Source organism: Callospermophilus lateralis, chromosome 2 (genome assembly GCF_048772815.1).
Source record: "Callospermophilus lateralis isolate mCalLat2 chromosome 2, mCalLat2.hap1, whole genome shotgun sequence".
In the NCBI taxonomy this organism is placed as follows: domain Eukaryota; kingdom Metazoa; phylum Chordata; class Mammalia; order Rodentia; family Sciuridae; genus Callospermophilus; species Callospermophilus lateralis.
The window spans coordinates 141,439,957-141,459,735 of NC_135306.1; the positions used below are offsets into that span (position 1 = coordinate 141,439,957).

Here is a 19,779-nt window from a genome sequence, read left to right on the forward strand (position 1 = left end):
TTGAAAGTGTCTCACTGTATAACAGGAGATTATTTTCTTTTTATAATAAAAGTAAACAATAATTTTTAAAATGTGTGCTCCATATCTAACCACTAGTATAAAAAAAATCTACGAAGTTATTCTGATCATTACACTTACTTTTTTATTTTTTAAATTTTTCATATAAAAACCAGGGTTTATCCTTGATTTTCAATTTAAAACAATTTAAATCAACCCATCTTAAACTTATAAGACAAAACTTTTCCTAATGATTCATTTAAATTCAGCAAACATCTGTTGGTATATATAGAGCCTACTCCCAGGAAACTTATATGGAAATCCAGGTTTCAGGTTTTTATTTTGTTGCTTTTGGGGACCCTATATTTTTTCTCATTTAGTGTCTCATGACAATATATATGTTATTTTGTTTTAAATTACAAACTGTAATTTTTATCTTAGTTCTTTAGTTCTATCCACATTAAGAAGCCACAGTCAGAAAATGTTAAACACTTCAGAATATTTCATAATTCCTTGGCAACGGCTTTAAAAGTTTGATAATCAGTCAACCAGTTATTCAAAATAACCCTACCTTTTTTAAAAATTTTTTTATTTCTAATCAGTTATACATGACAGCAGAATGCTATTTGATTCATTGTAGAACACAATTAGAACACAATTTTTCACTTCTCTGTACACGAAGTAGGGTCATGCCATTCCCATTCATGCAATCATGTATGTACCTAGGGTAAGGATGTCTATCTCATTCCACCATCTTTCCTATGCCTATACCCCTTCCCTCCCTTCCCCTCTGCCCAGCCCAAAGTTCCTCCACTCATCCTGTGTCCCACCCCCCATTATAGATTAGCATCCACTTATCAGAGAAAACATTCAGCCTTTAGTTTGGGGAATTGGCTTACTTTGCTTAGCATGGTATTCTCTAACTCCATCCACTTACCTGCAAGTACCATAATTTTATTCTCTTTTAATGCTGAGTAATACTCCACTGTGAATATATATCACAGTTTCTTTATCCATTCATCTATTGAAGGCCATCCAGGTTGTGTTCACTATTTGGCTATGAACATTGATGTGGCTGCGTCACTGTAGTATGCTGATTTTAAGTCTTTTGGGTGTAAACTGAGGAGTGGGATAGCTGGATCAAATGGCGATTCCATTCCAAATTTTTAAAGGAATCTCCATGCTACTTTCCAGATTGGTTGCACCAATTTGCAGTCCCGCCAGCAATGTATTAGTGTGACTTTTCCCCCACATCCTCACCAGCACTTATTGTTTCTTGTATTCTTGATAACTGCCACTCAGACTGGGGTGAGATGAAATCTTAGAGTAGTTTTGATTTGCATTTCTCTAATTGCTAGAGATTTTAACATTTTTTCATATATTTGTTAATTGATTGTATATCTTCTTCTGATAAGTGTCCAGTTACTTAGCCTATTTATTGATTGGGTAGTTTGTTTTTTTGGTGCTAAGTTTTTTGAGTTCTTTATATATCCTAGATATTAATGCTCTAATATGTGTGTGGTAAAAATTTGCTCCCATACTATAGTCTCTCTTTTCACCTCACTGATTGTTTCTTTTGTTGATAAGAAGCTTCTTAGTTTGAATCCATCCCATTTATTGATTCTTAATTTTATTTCTTGCACTTTAGGAGTCTTGTTAAGGAAGTTAGGGCCTAATCCAACATGATGAAGATTTGGGCCTGCTTTTTCTTCTATTAGGTTTAGGGTGTCTGGTCTAATTCCTAGGTCCTTGATTCACTTTGAGTTGAGTTTTGTGCATGGTGAGAGATAGATAAGGGTTTAATTTCATTTTGCTACATATGGATTTCCAGTTTTCCCAGCACCATTTGTTGAAGAGGCTATCTTTTCTCCAATGTGTGTTTGGGCATCTCTGTCTAGTATAAGACAACTTTATTTATGTGGGTTTGTCTCTGTGTCTTCTATTCTGTACCACTGATCTACCACTGATCTACCTGTCTGATTTGGTGCCGATACCATGCCATTTTTGTTCCTGTGGCTCTGTAGTATAGTTTAAGGTCTGGTATTGTGATGCCTCCTGCTTCACTCTTCTTCATAAGGATTGCTTTGGCTATTCTGGGTCTGTAATTTTTACAAGTGAATTTCATGACTGCTTTTTCTATTTCTGTGAGGTATGACATTGGGATTTTAATTGGTATCACATTGAATCTATGTAGCACTTTGGGTAGTATGGCCATTTTGACAACATTAATTCTGCCTATACAGAGCATGGGAGATCTTTCCATCTTCTAAGGTCTTCTTCAATTTCTTTTCTTCATTGTTCTGTAGTTTCCTTTGTAGAGGTCTTTCACCTCTTTAGTTAAATTGATTCCCAGGTTTTGTTTTTTGTTTGTTTGTTTGTGTTTGTTTTTGTTTTTTGAGGCTATTGTGAATGGAGTAGTTTTCCTAATTTCTCTTTCAGAGGATTCATCAGTGATGTGTTGAAATGCATTTGATTTATGGGTATTGATTTTATATCCTGCTGCTTTGCTGAATTCATTTATTAAATCTCGAAGTTTTTGGTGGAATTTTTTGGATCCTCGAAGTATAGAATCATGTCATCAGCAAATAGTGACAGTTTGAAACCTGCCTTTTTTTTTTTTAGATAGGAAAAATATAGAAAATATGCTGAGTAATATTAGCACCAAAAAAACAAACTACCCAATCAATAAATAGGCTAAGTAACTGGACACTTACCAGAAGAGACTCATACACATGGTCCAGTGAGTGAGAATCAAAGGATTTTCTTCAAAGATCTAACTGCTGAGTTGTTTTCAAAACAAAACTCTATATCTTAACATTATCCTATTACATTCTGATTCATTATCTCCAAAATCTCTTATCAACAAGTTCTTAACACATTATAAATTTCTATTATATTAATAAAGACCATCTAGGCTAAAGTCCACTGTAATAAACTACAGTGCATTTCATTCACTTAATCCTTATGACAACCTGCTATGTGCCAAAGAGCGTGAGCTCCCTGGGTACACAGTGGTAAACATGTTTAATTCTCATAGAACTTAATAGTCTTAGTGGAGATATTAAACAATAAGTTATATTAAACAATAATATATTTTAAATTGTAACCAGATGGAAGACTTCCTTCCTCCATGAGAAGGAATAGCACATGAAGAACATCATAATATTGTCATCACTCTAACCCCTCCTCCACTCTGCTCTAAGGAATTAAAGTAACTTATCCAGTTGTAAATTTGGTAGGAGAAACAGGCTGTAGAAGCTCAGTTCATCCCTATTCTTATTTGGAAACACCCTATAGTGGATATACATTCTGTTCTGCTTCTATGGCAAACAGGCGTACTTCTCTCTTACAGTCCAGTGTAAGAATCCTAAGGGCTAATGTGTCGGCTCCATGGTGTCAGGGTCCTGACTCCTCCTCATCTTACTCATTTTTATAATGTCCAGTGACTCACCACCACATCTACATTTTAGAAGAAATGGGAAGGAGGTGGAAAACCCTTTCCCTTTTAGGGGCATGACCCTAAGGTATAACATACTATGTTTGTTCACATCCTATTGGTCACAACTTCCATCTGATTTGATGCTAGGGAAGCTAAGTTCTTATCCTAAGTAGCAAGAAACCCCAGGAGGTACTATAACTATAGAAGAGAGAAGAATAGATGTTGGGGACAACCAGGAAACCTCTACCACAAGTACATGCTTCTATTACAATGTTCTTCTGGTATTTCCTACCTCACTGATAAGAAAGACATAGACTTGAAAAAAACAGAAGCAAATAAAACAATTTATTGGGATTAACTCAAGAGTCAATAATTAGAGGGGGAAAATAAATCTGTATAATCCCAGAAGATGAGAGAAATGTTGCATTTGGAATTCCAGAAGTGGTAAATGAGAATGAGGACTGAACTTTTGCTGTTAAGGTTAGAACCACAGCTCTGCAATATGTGATCCTAGGTACAACCACTTAATCTGTCTATAAAATATATCTACTTCATATTATTGTAGATTCAAAGTCCATTGGAAACCTCAGAGAAACTTAACAATAGTGAATATAAGGAGTATCAAGAAAATAGCTAAGTCTTTTTTCCTTTATTTTTTGTGGTGCTAGGGACCAAACCCAAGACCTCACACATGTTAAGCATGCCCCTTACCACTGTGCTACATTCCCAGCTCAAACTGATCTATTTTAACACCATTAACCAGCCTAAACTGGTCTTAGCAATTCAGTGTACTCTTCTGAAGGCAAACTAGTCCTCATGATACTAGATTAAATTGTCTTTTAGCATCTATGAAAAGTATATGTAAGGATACCAAGAATGGACAAGCTGGTATATTGTGGTTGAGAATGCTACTGCCAATGAAGCCAAAAGCTAGTGATCAGATATTCAGAAAAAGATAAGATCTAGACAGAGCCCCCAAGATAGTCACAATCTTTGCTAGTTCATGAAAGGAAAAAAGGGAAAGAAAGGGCAGGTAAAATATGGAAACTAAATCAGAACCTAACTATATATCATACATTATTTTAAGTCAGCAAAGAACAACTAATCTTAATTTGAAGTGGGGGTTAAAGGGAAGAAAAATAATAAAGCCATGTATTTTTTATCCTGTCCAGGCTGCTGCTTAACTATACTCCTTCTAAAGCTTGCAAAACATAAAAAGGTTGAATTCTGAAGCAGATTATTTAAATGGATATTCTTAGCAACACATTATGCTTTTTTAATAATAGCAAACTTTCAGTTTGCATAAAACTTTGCCAAGTGAGATATTTGGTTGCTATTGTAAAATTAGTTATATCATTTGAAAAACAGAAAAATGTTAAAACCATATGCACACCAGGCATGGTGCACGTACCTGTAATCCCAGCAAAATCTGGGGGGCTGAGGCAGAAGGATTACAAATTCAAAGCAGCCTCAGCAACTTAGTGAGATCTTATCTCAAAATAAAAAACAAAAGAGGATGGGGATGTGGCTCAGTGGTTAAGCACCCCTGGGTTCAGTTCCCATACCAAATAAATAAACACAACAGCAGCTGTAAATAGTACTTTAGAAAGTGAAAGGAATACAATCCTATTATGGAGTCATAACAGAATTTTTAATAAATTTAATATCTAGAACTAGATTTCCTTTAATTATTAGACTGGATAATTTATATTTTCCAAATTTAATTGCTCATAACTTTTAACTTCCTTAAGTAGGTATATAAAAATTAATTTGGGGAGGGAGTGTACAAGTAAATCAATATAATTTTAAAAATCCCTATGATAGAGCTGGGGCTATAGCTTAGTGGCAGAGCGCTTGCTTAGCACGCATGAGGCACTAGGTTTGATCCTTAGCACCGCATAAAAATAAACAAAATACTTTGTGTACAACCAGAGATATGAAAAATTGAGCTCTATATGTTTAATATGAATTATAATGCATTCTGCTGTCATATGTAGCAAATTAGAATAAATTTTTAAAAATAAAGGCATTCTGTCTATGTACAACTACAAAAAAAATTTTTTTAAATCACTATGATAAAATATTTCCACCTTCAGAAATGGGATAGTAGCATATCAGAACAATTCTGAGAAGAGTTGCTATAGATGTATATTTATACTGATTTCTTAAAGAGAAAATCCAGCAAGTTTATTTAAAGTTTTTTCACAGACTAGTTAGTACCTTCTTACAAATACTCCCGCAGAAGGTACCTTTTTTTTCACTCGCCTCTTCTCTTTGCTGGACTCACATGAGTCATCTTCCTATCAACAAAAGAAAAAAGAAATGAGATTTTTCATTCTAGCACATATTTTCATCTTTCTACACTGTCTGTTCAAAAGAAAAATAATTAATCATGCAAAGTATTTTCAACTCTGATTAAATTTCTTTTAAGATTTTTGTAAATAAGTTCCCAAATCTGAAGTACCAATGCTTCATATTATGCTAAATCTTAAGGGGGGAAGGCATCTTGAAAAATCATTCAGTCCTATCTCTACCTAAAATATCCCTCAAAGAGAACGCCTTGTTTTTTATTCTTGTATCTTAGACTAACATGTCATAATACACTGCTAACTGAAATGCAGAAAGGGTCACTATGTCATCCTCTGGATTTTTTTGCCAGGCCCACAGGGCTAGGATTTATATTTGCTGACTCCTTTCTTCCCTTTTATGTTTGTACAACACCTCTTTACTGCCCTTGTCTCATTTTCCACTTTGCCCCACTCCCATTGTTCCTGAAAATTTCTAATCATCTTGGTAATTCTCATGACCTATCAGAAAAATCAATAAAATGCTATGGAAAGGAACAGGGATAAGGCTGGAAACACTGCAGATGTTCACTAGCTCTTAGTCATTTTTGAGTAATTCTTGAAGTAAAAAAAATGCTGTTGGGGGGCTGGGGTTGTGGCTCAGCGGTAGAGTGCTCGCCTAGCACGTGTGAGGCCCTGGGTTCGATCCTCAGCACCACATAAAAATAAATAAATAAAAATATTGTGACCAACTAAAAAAAATGCTGTGTACCTAGTTAGGACAGAATCTGAATAAAGAAGCTCCATGAACAGGACAAGGCACATGTCCATGGGGAAAGCCCATGGCTAGAATTAATTCCTGAAGGTGTTCCTTCTGAAACTTTTGCTAATAAGCTCAGTTAGCTTTATTCATATATAGTACTGTATGAACCTGGAAGCTATCTTCCAACACCACCTGGAAAAACAGTCATTTCTCTGTCATTCCCTCCTCTTCTCAGTTGCAAACTTGCTATCATCCAAGTTTCTAAAGATGAATTTGTCAAAATAAATCTTCTTACAAGCACAGTAAGAAAATGAGGGTATGGAGTTTATAATGGCAGCAGCAAGTAATGTGGACAGGATGAACTTGAGGCTGGGCTGTTAGGTTGAAATTAGAATGTCTTGACACAAAGCCCAGCATTCAAGTACTCAATACCTAAGTTGATGATGACTGAAATGTTATAGAGATGAATCAGATGATCTTATGAAACTTAAATTTTTAGTACTGTGGATAAAGTAAGTACTCAAACTGTAATGTAAATGAGATGCCCTCAGAGCAGTAAAAAGTGCTTGGTGAAAGGAGCGATCATATGTGGTCATGGGCATTAGAAAAGAGGTAACAAAAGCAATGATTCCTGGGGATTTTTAAGAGGCAGAGTTGATAGGGAGCCTTCAGGCCTAAGAACAAAATGAACAAAGGCTTGGTGATGGGAAAGAGTAGGGGGTAAGGTTAGAAAAGACAGGCTACATGTAGGAAAACAGACAGAAATAAGACTGTTAAGATCGTTTAAGAATAAATGACAAACTGAAGATTCATTCATTCATTCATTCATTCAGGGTAGGAGAGTAAAAATCAAGCTGATAATTTCTGTGTCTACACAGAAATTCTATCATAATAGTTCAGACAGACACAGACACCTTCACAGACACCTACAAGGTCAGCAAGAAAAATAGAGCATATGCTCCTCTCTGTGGGATGGCCCACTTTTTATGGGCTGGAGAAAACAAAGTTAGTCATGACTAAGAATCCAAGACTGAGCCGGGCACTGTGATGCACAACTGTATTCCCAATTTCTTAGGAAGTTGGAAAAAAATATATATTTTTTTTCCACACATGTATACATATATATACACACATATATAAAGGGTTGGGGATATAGTCCATTAGTAGAGTGCTCCAGGTTCAATCCCCAGTACCACCAAAAAAGAAAAAAGAATCCAAAACTCAAGACAGTAATTGAGAAAATGGTGATGCCATGAATTTGAACATAGAGGGGAATCTGGTCTTATGTAGAGTTTGGTTCTAGACATTTTTTTAAATTAGGTGCCATCAAAAATTTCAAGTGGAAATGTGCTACTGGCAGTGAGAAATAGTTGAGGAGTCCTGCTGGGGACATAGTACTAAAATATGAGTTTGATAATCACACAAAAAGATTAGAGAAGTATAATCTGAAGGCAGAGATTCTGAGTTTGTTCCTGCTTCACACTAGCTATACGCTCTAACAAGATACTTAGCTTCCTCATACATAACATAAAATGGAATCTACCTCCTCAGTGTTGATACAGAGAAGATGAGATAATATCTAAGAAAGCACTATAAAAACAGTTATTTAAAAAACTAGTTTTTAGGGCTGGGGTTATGGCTTGGTGGTAGAGCACTTGTCTAGTATATCCGAGGCCCTGGGATCAATCCTCAGCACCACATAAAAATAAATAAATAAAATAAAGGTATAAAAAAATTTTTTTAAATTTTTTAAAATATGTCAAACTATCCTAAGTAACTCCTAAGAACTTCTCTGAGTAAAAATTATACTATTGCAGATTCTTGGGTGGAGAGATTTAAAGTTACAACTTTATGCAATCATAAGAAAGTAGTGGGAGAAAGATTTAGTCAGACTCCAGAATAAACTCTTCCAATCCTTAGCTGCATAGGAAGGAAAAAAGAGAAAAAGACACAAGAAAGGGAGAAAATAATACAAACAATACTTCTAGTAATAGCTTGTGTGTGCCACAAACTGCTCAGGGTTTCTACATAATATTTCATTTAATATCACTACAATCCCATGAGGTATTATTATCCCCCATCTTATAGATGAGGAGATTGACAATTAGAAGCTTTTCAGAAGAGAAAATAAGAAGTGCCCAAGTTACAGCTGTTAATGACATTAGCTCATTTACAAAAATTGGGATTAACTTGGGCTGGGGTTGTAGCTCAGTGGTAGAGTGCTTGCCTAGCATGTGTGAGGTACTGAGTTCAATTCTCAGCACCACATAAAAATAAAAAAAATAAATACAATAAAGGTCCATCAACAACTAAAAAATATATTTAATTTTTTTTTTTTTTTACTTTGGAATAATCTAAAGCAAGATTACACAACAAACGGGCCCTCAGTCCAAGGCCTGAGTCAGCTCTCCTGAAAGTCTACACATTGTTAGAGGAGAGTGGCATTTTAGAGAACCTGGATTGTGCAGAAGGAAATCAGATCCAAACTTGAAAACAGAATGCTTCTGAACATGAAAAGAGAATTTGTAAATAGCTAAAAAATGGAAAATTTTATGCAGGACTGTCAGTTTGGAATGACTCAAATGAAAGTGTACATTTTGAGTGATCCCCAAAATAAAGACTGTCCCACCTAAGCAGCTGGAGAAAAACAACTACCTTTGAGGAGGAATTGCAGTCCCTGCCACAAGGTGGCAAGATGACAAGGACATATATTATTTTAGTATTTCTAAATTGGCTTTATGGTTTAGATGTGATGTCCCCCCAAAAGTTCACATTTGAGACAATGCAAGAAGGTTTGAAGGAGAAATGATTGGGTAATAGCCTAATCAGTGAGTTGATCCCTGATGGGACTAATTGAGCGGTAACTGGAGGCAGGTGGGGTGTGGCTAGAAGTGGTTAATTGAAGGCATGGTTTTGGGATATATATTTGTACCTGAAGAGTGGAGTCTCTCTCTCTCTCTCTCTGCTTTCTGCTCATGATATGAGCTGCTTCCCTCTGCCACACTCTCCTGCTATGATGTTCAACTCATCTGGAGCCCCAAGGAATGGAACCGGCTTTCTATGGACTAAGACCTCTGAAACCATGAGCCCTCAAACTTTTCCTCCTCTATAACGGTGCTGGTCAGATACTTTTAGTTATAGCAGCAAAAAAGCTGACTAAAATGGCGGTTATTAAAGAGATTAATAATTAGTTTGTACAAAATAAAAAGAAGCCAGGAAGTTTTTGTTATAAATCATGAAGCAATTCAGGCCTGGAACAGAACTAATTCATCCAATAATGAAGAACAAACTTCTTTACAGAAAGAAAATATTAACTATGTCTGAATCCCCACCTTGTATCATAATGAGTCAATCACAAGGACCACATCATGGCAGTCTTCACTTGAAGAACACATAAGGGTCAAAGTTTCCCCAGTGCATTTTCTACCTAATCTACTCTTGAGATCTAGAAGGCCTCAAACACAAGAAGCACATGGGGTTTCCTGCTGTCATGTTTCTGTCTTCTACACTCCACCTACTTTTCTGGACTTGGCTCTATTTCTTACATGTGTTTCTTTGTAATCTCCTTCTATATATTTGCTCTTTTTGTCACTCTTAAGAATTTTTCTATTTTTTACAACTATATTCTGAATTCCGAATTCATAATTTCAATTGTGAAAGAACCAAGAGTATGGAGTCAAAGTTACAAATTTTGACTGATATTTTCACCATTACCAGCTGTGTGATTTAAATAAGTTACTTAACCCTTCTGAGCCTCCATTACTTCCTATACTAAATGAGGACGAGACAAATGACATAATAAGAAACGTGTGAAAGAACTCTGTAAACACAAAGTGTTACACAAATGTTAGTTTGTATAATTCCATAACCTGAGCAAAAGGATGCTATGAAAATTTCTATGCTGGATCTTTTTTATTGTTTTTGTTTTTCCTTTCAGTACTAGGTATCAAACTCAAGGCTTCCCATGCTAGGCAAGTGCCATACCCATTGAGCTACACCTCTAGCCGTTTTTTTGGAGGGGGAGGGTGTTGCAAGAACTGAACTCAGAGGCACTGGACCACTGAGCCAAATCCCCAGTGCTCTATTTTGTATTTTATTTAGAGACATGGCCTACCTGAGTTGCTTAGGGCCTCACTGTTGCTGAGGCTGGCTTCAAACTTTCAATCCTCCTGCCTCAGCCTCCTAAACCACTGGATTACAGGCCCGTACCATGCACCCAGCAACCACCCTTTTATTTTTAGTCAGAGTCTCAACAAGTTGCCAAGACTGTCCTCAAATTTGCAATCCTCCTGCCTCAGTCTCTCAAATAGCTGGGATTACAAGCCTGTGCCATCAGGCCTGCCTCTTTTCTACTCTTAAACTGCCTAAGGTTTCTAAAATAGATTCCATTCCAAGAACTTTACTTAGGTTATTTAGCATATTAAAATGTACATACTTTCTAACTGCCTCTGAATTCTTACTGCTTATTCTGCCTATTAAAAAAAAAAAAAACTCTTCCTTATATGGTACAAGATTAACAAAAGCACTTACTATATACTCAGTGAATCATGCTGATGTCCTAACTAAAAGAGACACACACACACATTGTAGACAATGTGTGTGTGAAGAGAAAGAAACTATTAGAGATAAATAGAGCTATACATATAGATGTATATTCCTTTTATCTTGACATCAGCTCTAAAAAGTCTAAATTATTCTCTTCAACTTACAACTGAATCACAAAGCAGTTAAATGATTTTCCCAAATCAAAAATTATTGTAACCAGGATTCAAACTCAACTAGTCCCAGCCCAAAGCTTACACTCTGATTTATTTCCTCAATAAAAATAAACATGTTAAGGATACCAACCATATCCATAAAATTGGGGGTCTGAATCTTCTCCATTGTTTCCCTAAGTTGATCCACCTCTGCTCTATATTCATCCAGTTGGCATTCTAATTTCTCTCTACGGAGTCGTTCATACTCCAGCTGGTCCTGCAGTTCTTTGATGGTCCTGTCAAAACAATTTTATTCAATTATCCTCCAATATCATTATATACTCCAATACCATTACTAACATTTTTGGTAACAGTGGAAAGTGCCCATTTAAGACAAGTAAATTAAATCAAAGGCATAGTTATTGTATTTTAGGTCTACTTGAACCAGCACTGATCTGTGTATTAGAGATAAGTAGTGAAAAAAAAAAGCCAAGACCTGCCCTCTTTAATTTAGTAGTGGAGGAAAACAGATAGTAGAAGGGGGAAAAAAAGTAAAACACATTGGTATCTCTGAGATGATAAGTCCTAAGGTGGGGGAGGGGAGCAGGAAACAGTGATATAAAATGTCGTGGAAGAGGTGATTAGCACTTCATGTTCAGTGGCTAGGAAAGGCTGTACTGAAAAGGGTGCTTTGAGCAAAATTCTGCAGAAAATTGATAGGTAGACATCAGGGGAAGAACATTCCAGAGAGGGAAAGACCTAAAACCCTAAGGCAGAAATATGCCTGGGAAGGAAAAAAGAAAAAGGAAAAGAAGAAAATCAGAGGCCAATCTGGATGGAGTAGTTTTAAAAATAAATAAATAAAATGGAAAGTAGTATAGGTTAGAGGTCAAAAAAAGCCAGAACAGGCAGGTAGGGCCTTATAAGTCATAGTAAGGATTTCAGTTTTTACTGAGTGAAATAGGAATCCACTGGAGGATTTGAAGAGAGAAGCAGCATGCTCTCGCTGAAGTTTTAATGTGATTTCTCTTGGGAACAGACAACAAGGTAGAAGGTCTGGTGAGGGCACAAGGACAGGAGACTGGGAAACCTGTCAAGAGGAGGTTATAATAATCCAGACAAGAGATACTGTGACATAAACCAGGGTTTTTTGTCTAGAATTCCCAAAGCATGCTGGCTTGGATTCCAGGTCCCCAAGGAGGGCAGTCTGAGAGTACACTGAAGTAGTTCTTTCTGATAGAAAAATGAGTGGGGTTAAGATGGAGGAAGTGGAAGCCCAGAAGTTCAACAAATAGATGATCCTTGGGACAGAGTAATACAATTATGTTTTGTTGTATTGTGAATTTGATGCAAATAATAAGTAACAAACCAAAAGTGTATCATTCAAATCAATATTTATCTTTTTTTTTTACAGATATACCTAAGATCAGGAGTTTGTACCCAAAATATAAATGAAAGGATCTAAGAACTTTCAGCTAGGATCTTAGGCTAAAGCCAGTACTAAAAATATTCTACATCTCAAACGCTTCAAGAGTACAGAAGCAGTGGTTAGCTGCCTATATGATGTGATTTGTGAGAAACGAAGGAAACCCTGACTCAAAAAGAAAAAGTTCTACCACAGCTTCCTAACAACTAAAATCCCATTAAGAGTATTCTGGCAACATGTTTTGTCTTCTATTTAAACCCCAAGTATTATCCATAGAAGGAAAACATGCTAAATTTTTATCAAATATTTAAATGTTACTCTAAATACTTTTACCAGCTTTCTTAGTGAGGCTAGATCCAGAAGGGGATGGAAGGAAAACAGGCAGTTCTAAGAGTGTAAAGGAAAGAGATAAAACCAATGGGAAGGGCAGGGAAAGTAGAGGAAGAGGAAGGAAATCCATGTGCAATTCGAGTTTCTCTTTTACAGAGCCATGTGTTCTGTCCCCTATTGTTTCACTGAGCCATGCCTCCTGTCCCCCCTTGTTTTGCAGAGCCATGTCTCCTGTCCCCCTTTGTTCTCTGTGCACTCTAGAAAGCAAACATACAGGCATACAGGCAGTGGGAGGAAAGAAGCATGCGGCATCTTTTATTCTTGCAGCCACTGATTCCTAGAGAGGTAGATACCCAATGTCCAGAGAGTCAATTTAGGATGCAGGGAGTAAAAGGTAAGTATGTATAGCTGTACAACTGCTCACTGCCTCTAGATTTGAGCACATTCTCTGATGGGTACTCTTGTTGGCCAACCCAGGAATGGGTCTCATATTTATGAATAGGCAGTCCAGTCTGATGGGGATGTTCAAAGACCTATGCTGGTTGAAAAGATTAAAATAGCTGTAGTCTCAAAAAAAAAAAAAAAAAAAAACGAATTCCTTAAAGAGTGCCAGTTTTGCAAGATGAAAAAGAGATCTAGATTCAAGTTGCACAACAATGTGAATATACTTAATGATACTGAACTGTACATTTAAAAACAGATGAGATGATAAATTTTATGTTGTGTATACATTATCACATTTTCTTTAGAAGAAAACTTTAACTCTTTCTCCATCAGAGATCTAGTAGGAGGTTTTAGAACCTAACACCCTTTGACAGGATGAAACAGCAAACCCTCACGTGGCATCTAGAGAGGTAACTAAATACAAATAATTAAAGTTTTAAAGACATTACTTTTCAGATTCAAGCTGTTCTTTCTTCTGCTTTAGATCCTCTTCTGTTATCCCACCCAAATGTTTATAGTTGCTCTCAGCAATTTCCAGAAGGTGTCTCAATTCTGTAATTTTGTTATAAGCTCTCACTGCAAGACACAATTTAATAAGAACCTAATTTAGATGTGTAACAGCACATATGCTCAGAGTCATGGTCCTTTCAAGCATTTTCTTTTGAGCCACCTGCCTGTGTGGTTTGAGAAGGCAGTTGAAGAAAGGGTGGTATATATACAGAGGATAAAACATAAGTGACAGAATAGTTAGATGAGCAAGCAATAAAACACCTAAACACAGGGTTCTTACTCTGCTATTGGAGCATATATCAGACTATTATAACTATTAATACTATGGACAAGAAGGTTTAAAGAAAACTAACAGTAGTATATTACATGACTATGTATAATCCTCTATACATTAGAAAATCAGAAGAAATTAAATGTTTTATTAATTTAAAATAACCTAGAATTAATCCATTCCAAATTTTGGTTAGTCACTTGTAATATCTATGAAAGAGAATACTGAGAGGAAGAAGTATTAGTTTCAATCATCCTCTAACTACCAAAACTATGATTTTTCTTTTCATCCTTAAAGGGTCTCAACCTTGAGTGATTTTTTTCCCCCCCTCAAGGGACATCTGGCAGTGTCTGGAGACATTTCTGCTTATCCCAACTTGGGATTCAGCTACTGGTACCTAGTGAGTTCAGGATGCTATTAAGCACCTTATAATGTACAGGAGATCCCCCTTCAACAAAAGTAATTCTCTGGACCTAAATATCAAGAATATAAAAGATGAGAAATTCTTTTGTTTACAGGACAAGATTAGCAAATTACAGCCTCTTCTTCCTAACACCACTCTGATTTATCTATCAACCAATTGGAACTGCAGGTTCTAAAATACAACCACCAGAATCAACTGGAGTATTTTTTTAAAAGGTAAATACTTGAAGCCCATCCCAGACCCACAAATTCGGGCATCTGTACTTAATAAACATTCCCCAGATAATTCTGAGGGGCAGATAGGTTTGGGAATCATCAACAAACAAAGTGGTAGAGGAGATTAAGGGGTAAAAAATGCCACATAAGAAAACACTGAAATATGGCTGGGGATGTAGTTTAGTAGTACAGCACTTGCTTAGCAGGTATGAAGCCCTAAGTTCAATCCCCAGCACAATTAAAAAGAAAAGAAAAAAATTGAGAGAGTTAAATAATTTCTTTAACATTTGAAAGACTGTTTTGAAGGACGTGTTCTGTGGAATCCTCAGAGGTAAAAGGTAGGATTAATTGGGATTAATTCTAGGAAAAGATTTTAACTTAATAAAAGAGAAATTTTCCAACAAAAACAATTAAAATTATCATGTATTTAAGGAATGTCTATGACGTACAAGATACTAAAAACTTTACCCATTTTAATCTTCAGAGAAATTCTAAAAAGAAATTTTCTCTCTAAATAATAGTGAGTGGCTTGTCACTGAAAGTGACAGGAGGCCAGATGAATGTGATGGGAATCTTGAACCAATTATCAAACCTCAAATGGTTACAGGGCTCAATGATGCCATAGACCTAAACATAATTCACTAAAATGTGCTCTGAACTGAGACTTGTTTCCAGTGAAGTCTAGGATCACAATAAATTCAACCAGTCCCCTATTGGTACTCTGACAAAAAAAGGACCATCTTGGAATAAAATTAAATAGGGATAGTACAATGGCATATGATTTCATATATAGTATCCCTTCACTAGCTGCAAACACTCCAGCTGAGTACCAGGGAGTGTCACAATATAGCAAGAATGCTACAATCTCATTTGTATCAAACATACCACAAGGAACTATTCTAGTCATGTTCTCGGTCTTTCCCAAAACAACTTTTTGAAATTTCTTGACAGTAATTTCTTCATAAGTGTCTTCTACTCAAAAAAATTCATAAGAAACTGAAATCCTACAAGATCAATTACTCATTTCCTGCAGTCCTTTACATTCTCAAAATATCAAACAAAAAGAAACCAAAGCACAAGCAACAACTTATAAAACAGCTCAAGTGGCCTTCATCAACATCAAAAACTTTTGCACTGCCAAGGATACCATCAAGAAAGTTCAAAGACAACCAACAGAATGAGAGAGGATACCTTCAAATCATAGGTCAAAAGGGATTTGCATCCAGAAATGCTTTTATGATACAAGAATAAAAAGATAAACCAAGCAGTTGAAAACCAGACCAAGGATTTGAAGAGACTTTTCTCCAAATAAAATATACAAGTGGTTAGTAAGCACATGAAAAAAAGACAGTCAATATCATTAGTCCTTAGAGAAACACCAATTAAAACTACAATAAGATACCAACTTCACACCCACTAAAACAGATATAATCATAGACAAATAACAACAAATGTTGGTAAGGGTGTGGAGAAATTCAAGCACTCAAAGATTGCTGGTAAGAATGTAAAATGAGCTTTACTAGTAGCATGAAAAACATGTTGCATCTTCTTATCTGACATAATCACTTTAAACATGGAAAAGTGGTTTTTATTTATTTTTTTAAATACTATTCCTTGAAGACCAGCAGACTGACATTTTTTTTAAAATAACTTTATTTATTTATTTTTATGTGGTGCTGAGGATTGAAACCAGGGCTTTATACATGTGAGGCAAGCGCTCTACCACTGAGCCATAACCCCAGTTCCTGTAAATATGGTTTTAAAAAAAAATGTAAAATGGTGCAGCTGACTTACAAAACATTTTGGCAGTTTCTCAGAATGTTAAACATAGAGTTGCTAGATGACATAGAAATTCCACTGCTGGGTATATACCCAGTAGAAATGAAAATATATTTCCACCCAAAAAAGTGTACATGAATGTTCATAGCAGTATTATTCATAATGGCCAAAATGTGGAAACAACTCATGTCCATCAACTGATGTGTGTGTGTGTGTGTGTGTGTGTGTGTATGATATCCATCTGAAAATGGATAATTTCATTTGGATGAAATGAAAATATCAATTTTCATTTGGCAATAAAAAGGAATGTAGTACTAACCCATGTTACAATGTGTACACATGTTGATACACTGTTAAGTGAAATAAGAAGCCACATATGGTGCAGTTCCATTTATGTAAAATGTCTAAAATGGGCAAATCTATTGATTCAGAAAGTAGATCAGCAGTTGAGGGTTAAAAAAGTGTGACTACTGGTAGGGAGGGATAAGTGTTCTTTCTTTTTTTAATATTTTTTAGTTGTAGTTGGACACCATACCTTTATTTATTTTTATGTGGTGCTGAAGATCGAACCCAGTGTCCTGCATGTGCTAGGCAAGAGCTCTACCGCTAAACCACAACCCCAGCCCTGAGAGTTCTTTCAGAGGTGATAGAAATAACATAAAATTGTGGTAATTGTTTGTAAACAAATATGCGAATACACTAAAACCATTTTATGGTATACCTTAAATGGGCAAATGAAATGATATATGAATTATATTTCAATAAGTTATTTAAAATAAAGATGTTAGGAAACTCTAAAGAGATTATTAACTCTCAGCACCACCGTTGGGGGATCTCAGCATCTTCAAGTTCTCCATTGATTAGATTCACCAGGAAAGAATCTTCTACTCTCCCTGGAGAGTAAGATTCTTCCCCACAGTGTTCTGGGAGTTCTTAAAATTTTTTTCAAAGAAAGAAGAAATCCATGAATTAGAAATAAAAAAAAAAATACAGTGTGGATAAACTAGGTCTTTCTGGCAGAATAAATGAAAACACCCTACAGAGATCAAAAGAAAAGAAACTGACATTTTTGAGCATCTAACATGGGTTAAGCACTTTCCATCCTCTAGTGTGTTAACAATTCCATCAGGTAATACAATATTAACATTCTAATTTTCATAGATGAGAAAAGTGAGGCTCAAAGAATAACACAGCTAAGAAGTGATCAAGCTCTAGTATCTGAATTCACTGCCGAACTCTATTCACCCACTACACATGCCTTTGTTTTGGTTAGCCTCAGTTCAGATTCTTTTCACCCTTCTTCTAGGAAAGAGCTCCACAGAAACAGTTCTTATTCATTAGTACAAACCATGGCTCTCTGACTAAGTATCACGAGAAGTAAAATTACAGTTATATGGCATGAAATTATTCCTTTCAGGAGGCAATGTATGTGGTGGCCAGAAAGAACACTGGAAAAGGAAGTCTGAAAGACTTGCTTCCAGCTGCTGTGTGATTTTGAGTAACTAACTTAGTTTCTCTGAACCTCAGGCTCTTTATTTATCAAATTATATTATACTAAATGAGTGCTTCTTAAAATATAAAACAGAGATATTAAAGAGTTGTAAAAATTATAAAATATTATAGAAATGTAAACCATTATTATTAGAATTTTATAGAATAAAAATTTTGACAGGAGAGTTATATACTAGTAGCTGAACCATCAGCAGAAATGATACCAAAATTAAAGGTTTCTCTCAATACTAGAATTTAATTTAATTCCATAAAAAACAAAACACTAAGAAAAGCTATTGTCCTTCTGACTTTAGGGTATACATTTGCATCAACCTAATAACACATCCCCTAGAGAGAAAAAAGCACTCCCACTTTCACTTGCTAATTTAGAATACTTATGTTTATCCATTTGTTATGGGCTCAATGCATCTCACTAAAATTCTTATTTGAAGCCTTAGTCTCCAAATGTAACCTTATTTGGAGATATAGGTCTTTAGAAAGTAATCATTAAGGTTAGGTGACAGGAGAGTAGAGTAGGGTTCTGGTTCTGTAGATTAGTATACTTCCCCCTCTCTCTCTCCCCACCTCGCCCCTCCCTCTCCCCTCCCTGTCTCTCTTTCTCTTTGCCATTTGAAGACGTGGTCATCTCAGAGTAATAAAGAAAGCCCTCACAAAAAGTAATACTGCTGGACTTTGATCTAGGACTTCTAGCCTCCAGAATTATGAGAAAATAAATTTGTTGTTTGACTCACCCAGTCTACCGGTATTTAGTTATGGTGGTGTGAGCACAATAAGATATCATGTAGTGGAATAAGACTGTCCTTTAAGTGGTAATCATAAAAATTAAATTTTGGCATATCTCCTTAACGCAATCAGTATAAAATTAAAAGCTAAGGGCCCTGGGACCCCAGGCACTTCGCTCCCGCAGCGTCTGCTCCCTTCCCACTCAGCGCCTGTCGCTCCCTCTGCGCCTGTGGCCCATCTCGGTGGTCCCTTTGTGTCCCCACCCTCACCCTCGCCCGCCCGCCACGCTGGGCCTGTCGTGGTGCGTGTTGGGAATGCTGCGAAATAAACCCTTGCTTTTCACAAAAAAAAAAAAAAAAAAAAAAAATTTAAAAGCTAAAACTCTTTCATGAAATAATAAGGGAGGTTATTAACCTTGTTGTGAGAATCAAAGAGTAGATGATCAACAGTTCCATACTTTTAAAAATAAAAAATTAACAAAAAATGGCATAGTATTGGCATCAAAAGAGACATGATGATGAGTGGTACAGAAGACGCAGAGACAAACCCACATAAGTACAGTTATCTCACACTAGACAAAGGTGCTATATATTGGAGAAAAGATAGCCTCTTCAACAAATGGTGCTGGGAAAACTAGAAATCCATATGTTGCAAAATGAAATTAAACCCCAATCTCTCACCCTGCACAAAATTCAGCTCAAACTGCAACAAGGACCTAGGCATTAGACCCTAGAAGGAAAAGTAGGCCTGGATCTCTACTGTGGCTTAGGAACCAAATTTCTGAATAAGACTTCTAAAGCACAAGAAGTAAAATCAAGAATCAATAAATGGAATGGTATCAAACTAAAAAGCTTCTTCAAAGCAAAGGAAACAATCAAGAACATGAAAAGAGAGCCTAGAGAATAGGAGAAAATTTTGCCACCTGCACCTGAGACAGAGCATTAATCTCTAGGAAATATAAAGA

The 19,779-nt window shown here is 36.0% G+C and overlaps 1 protein-coding gene across 1 annotated transcript in view; it reads right to left on the minus strand.

Annotated features, from left to right (window-relative positions):
* Window positions 1-4,756: 4,756 nt before the first annotated feature.
* Window positions 4,757-19,779, minus strand: part of Ankrd42 (ankyrin repeat domain 42) — a 66,209-nt gene continuing 51,186 nt past the window's right edge. The window contains exons 11-13 of the mRNA XM_076842062.1: window positions 13,831-13,957; window positions 11,333-11,477; window positions 4,757-5,736 (exon numbers count right to left, since the gene is read on the minus strand). Of these exons, the coding sequence (XP_076698177.1) occupies window positions 5,650-5,736; window positions 11,333-11,477; window positions 13,831-13,957 (359 nt within the window). The 3' untranslated portion in view covers window positions 4,757-5,649. The remainder of the gene's footprint in view (window positions 5,737-11,332; window positions 11,478-13,830; window positions 13,958-19,779) is intronic.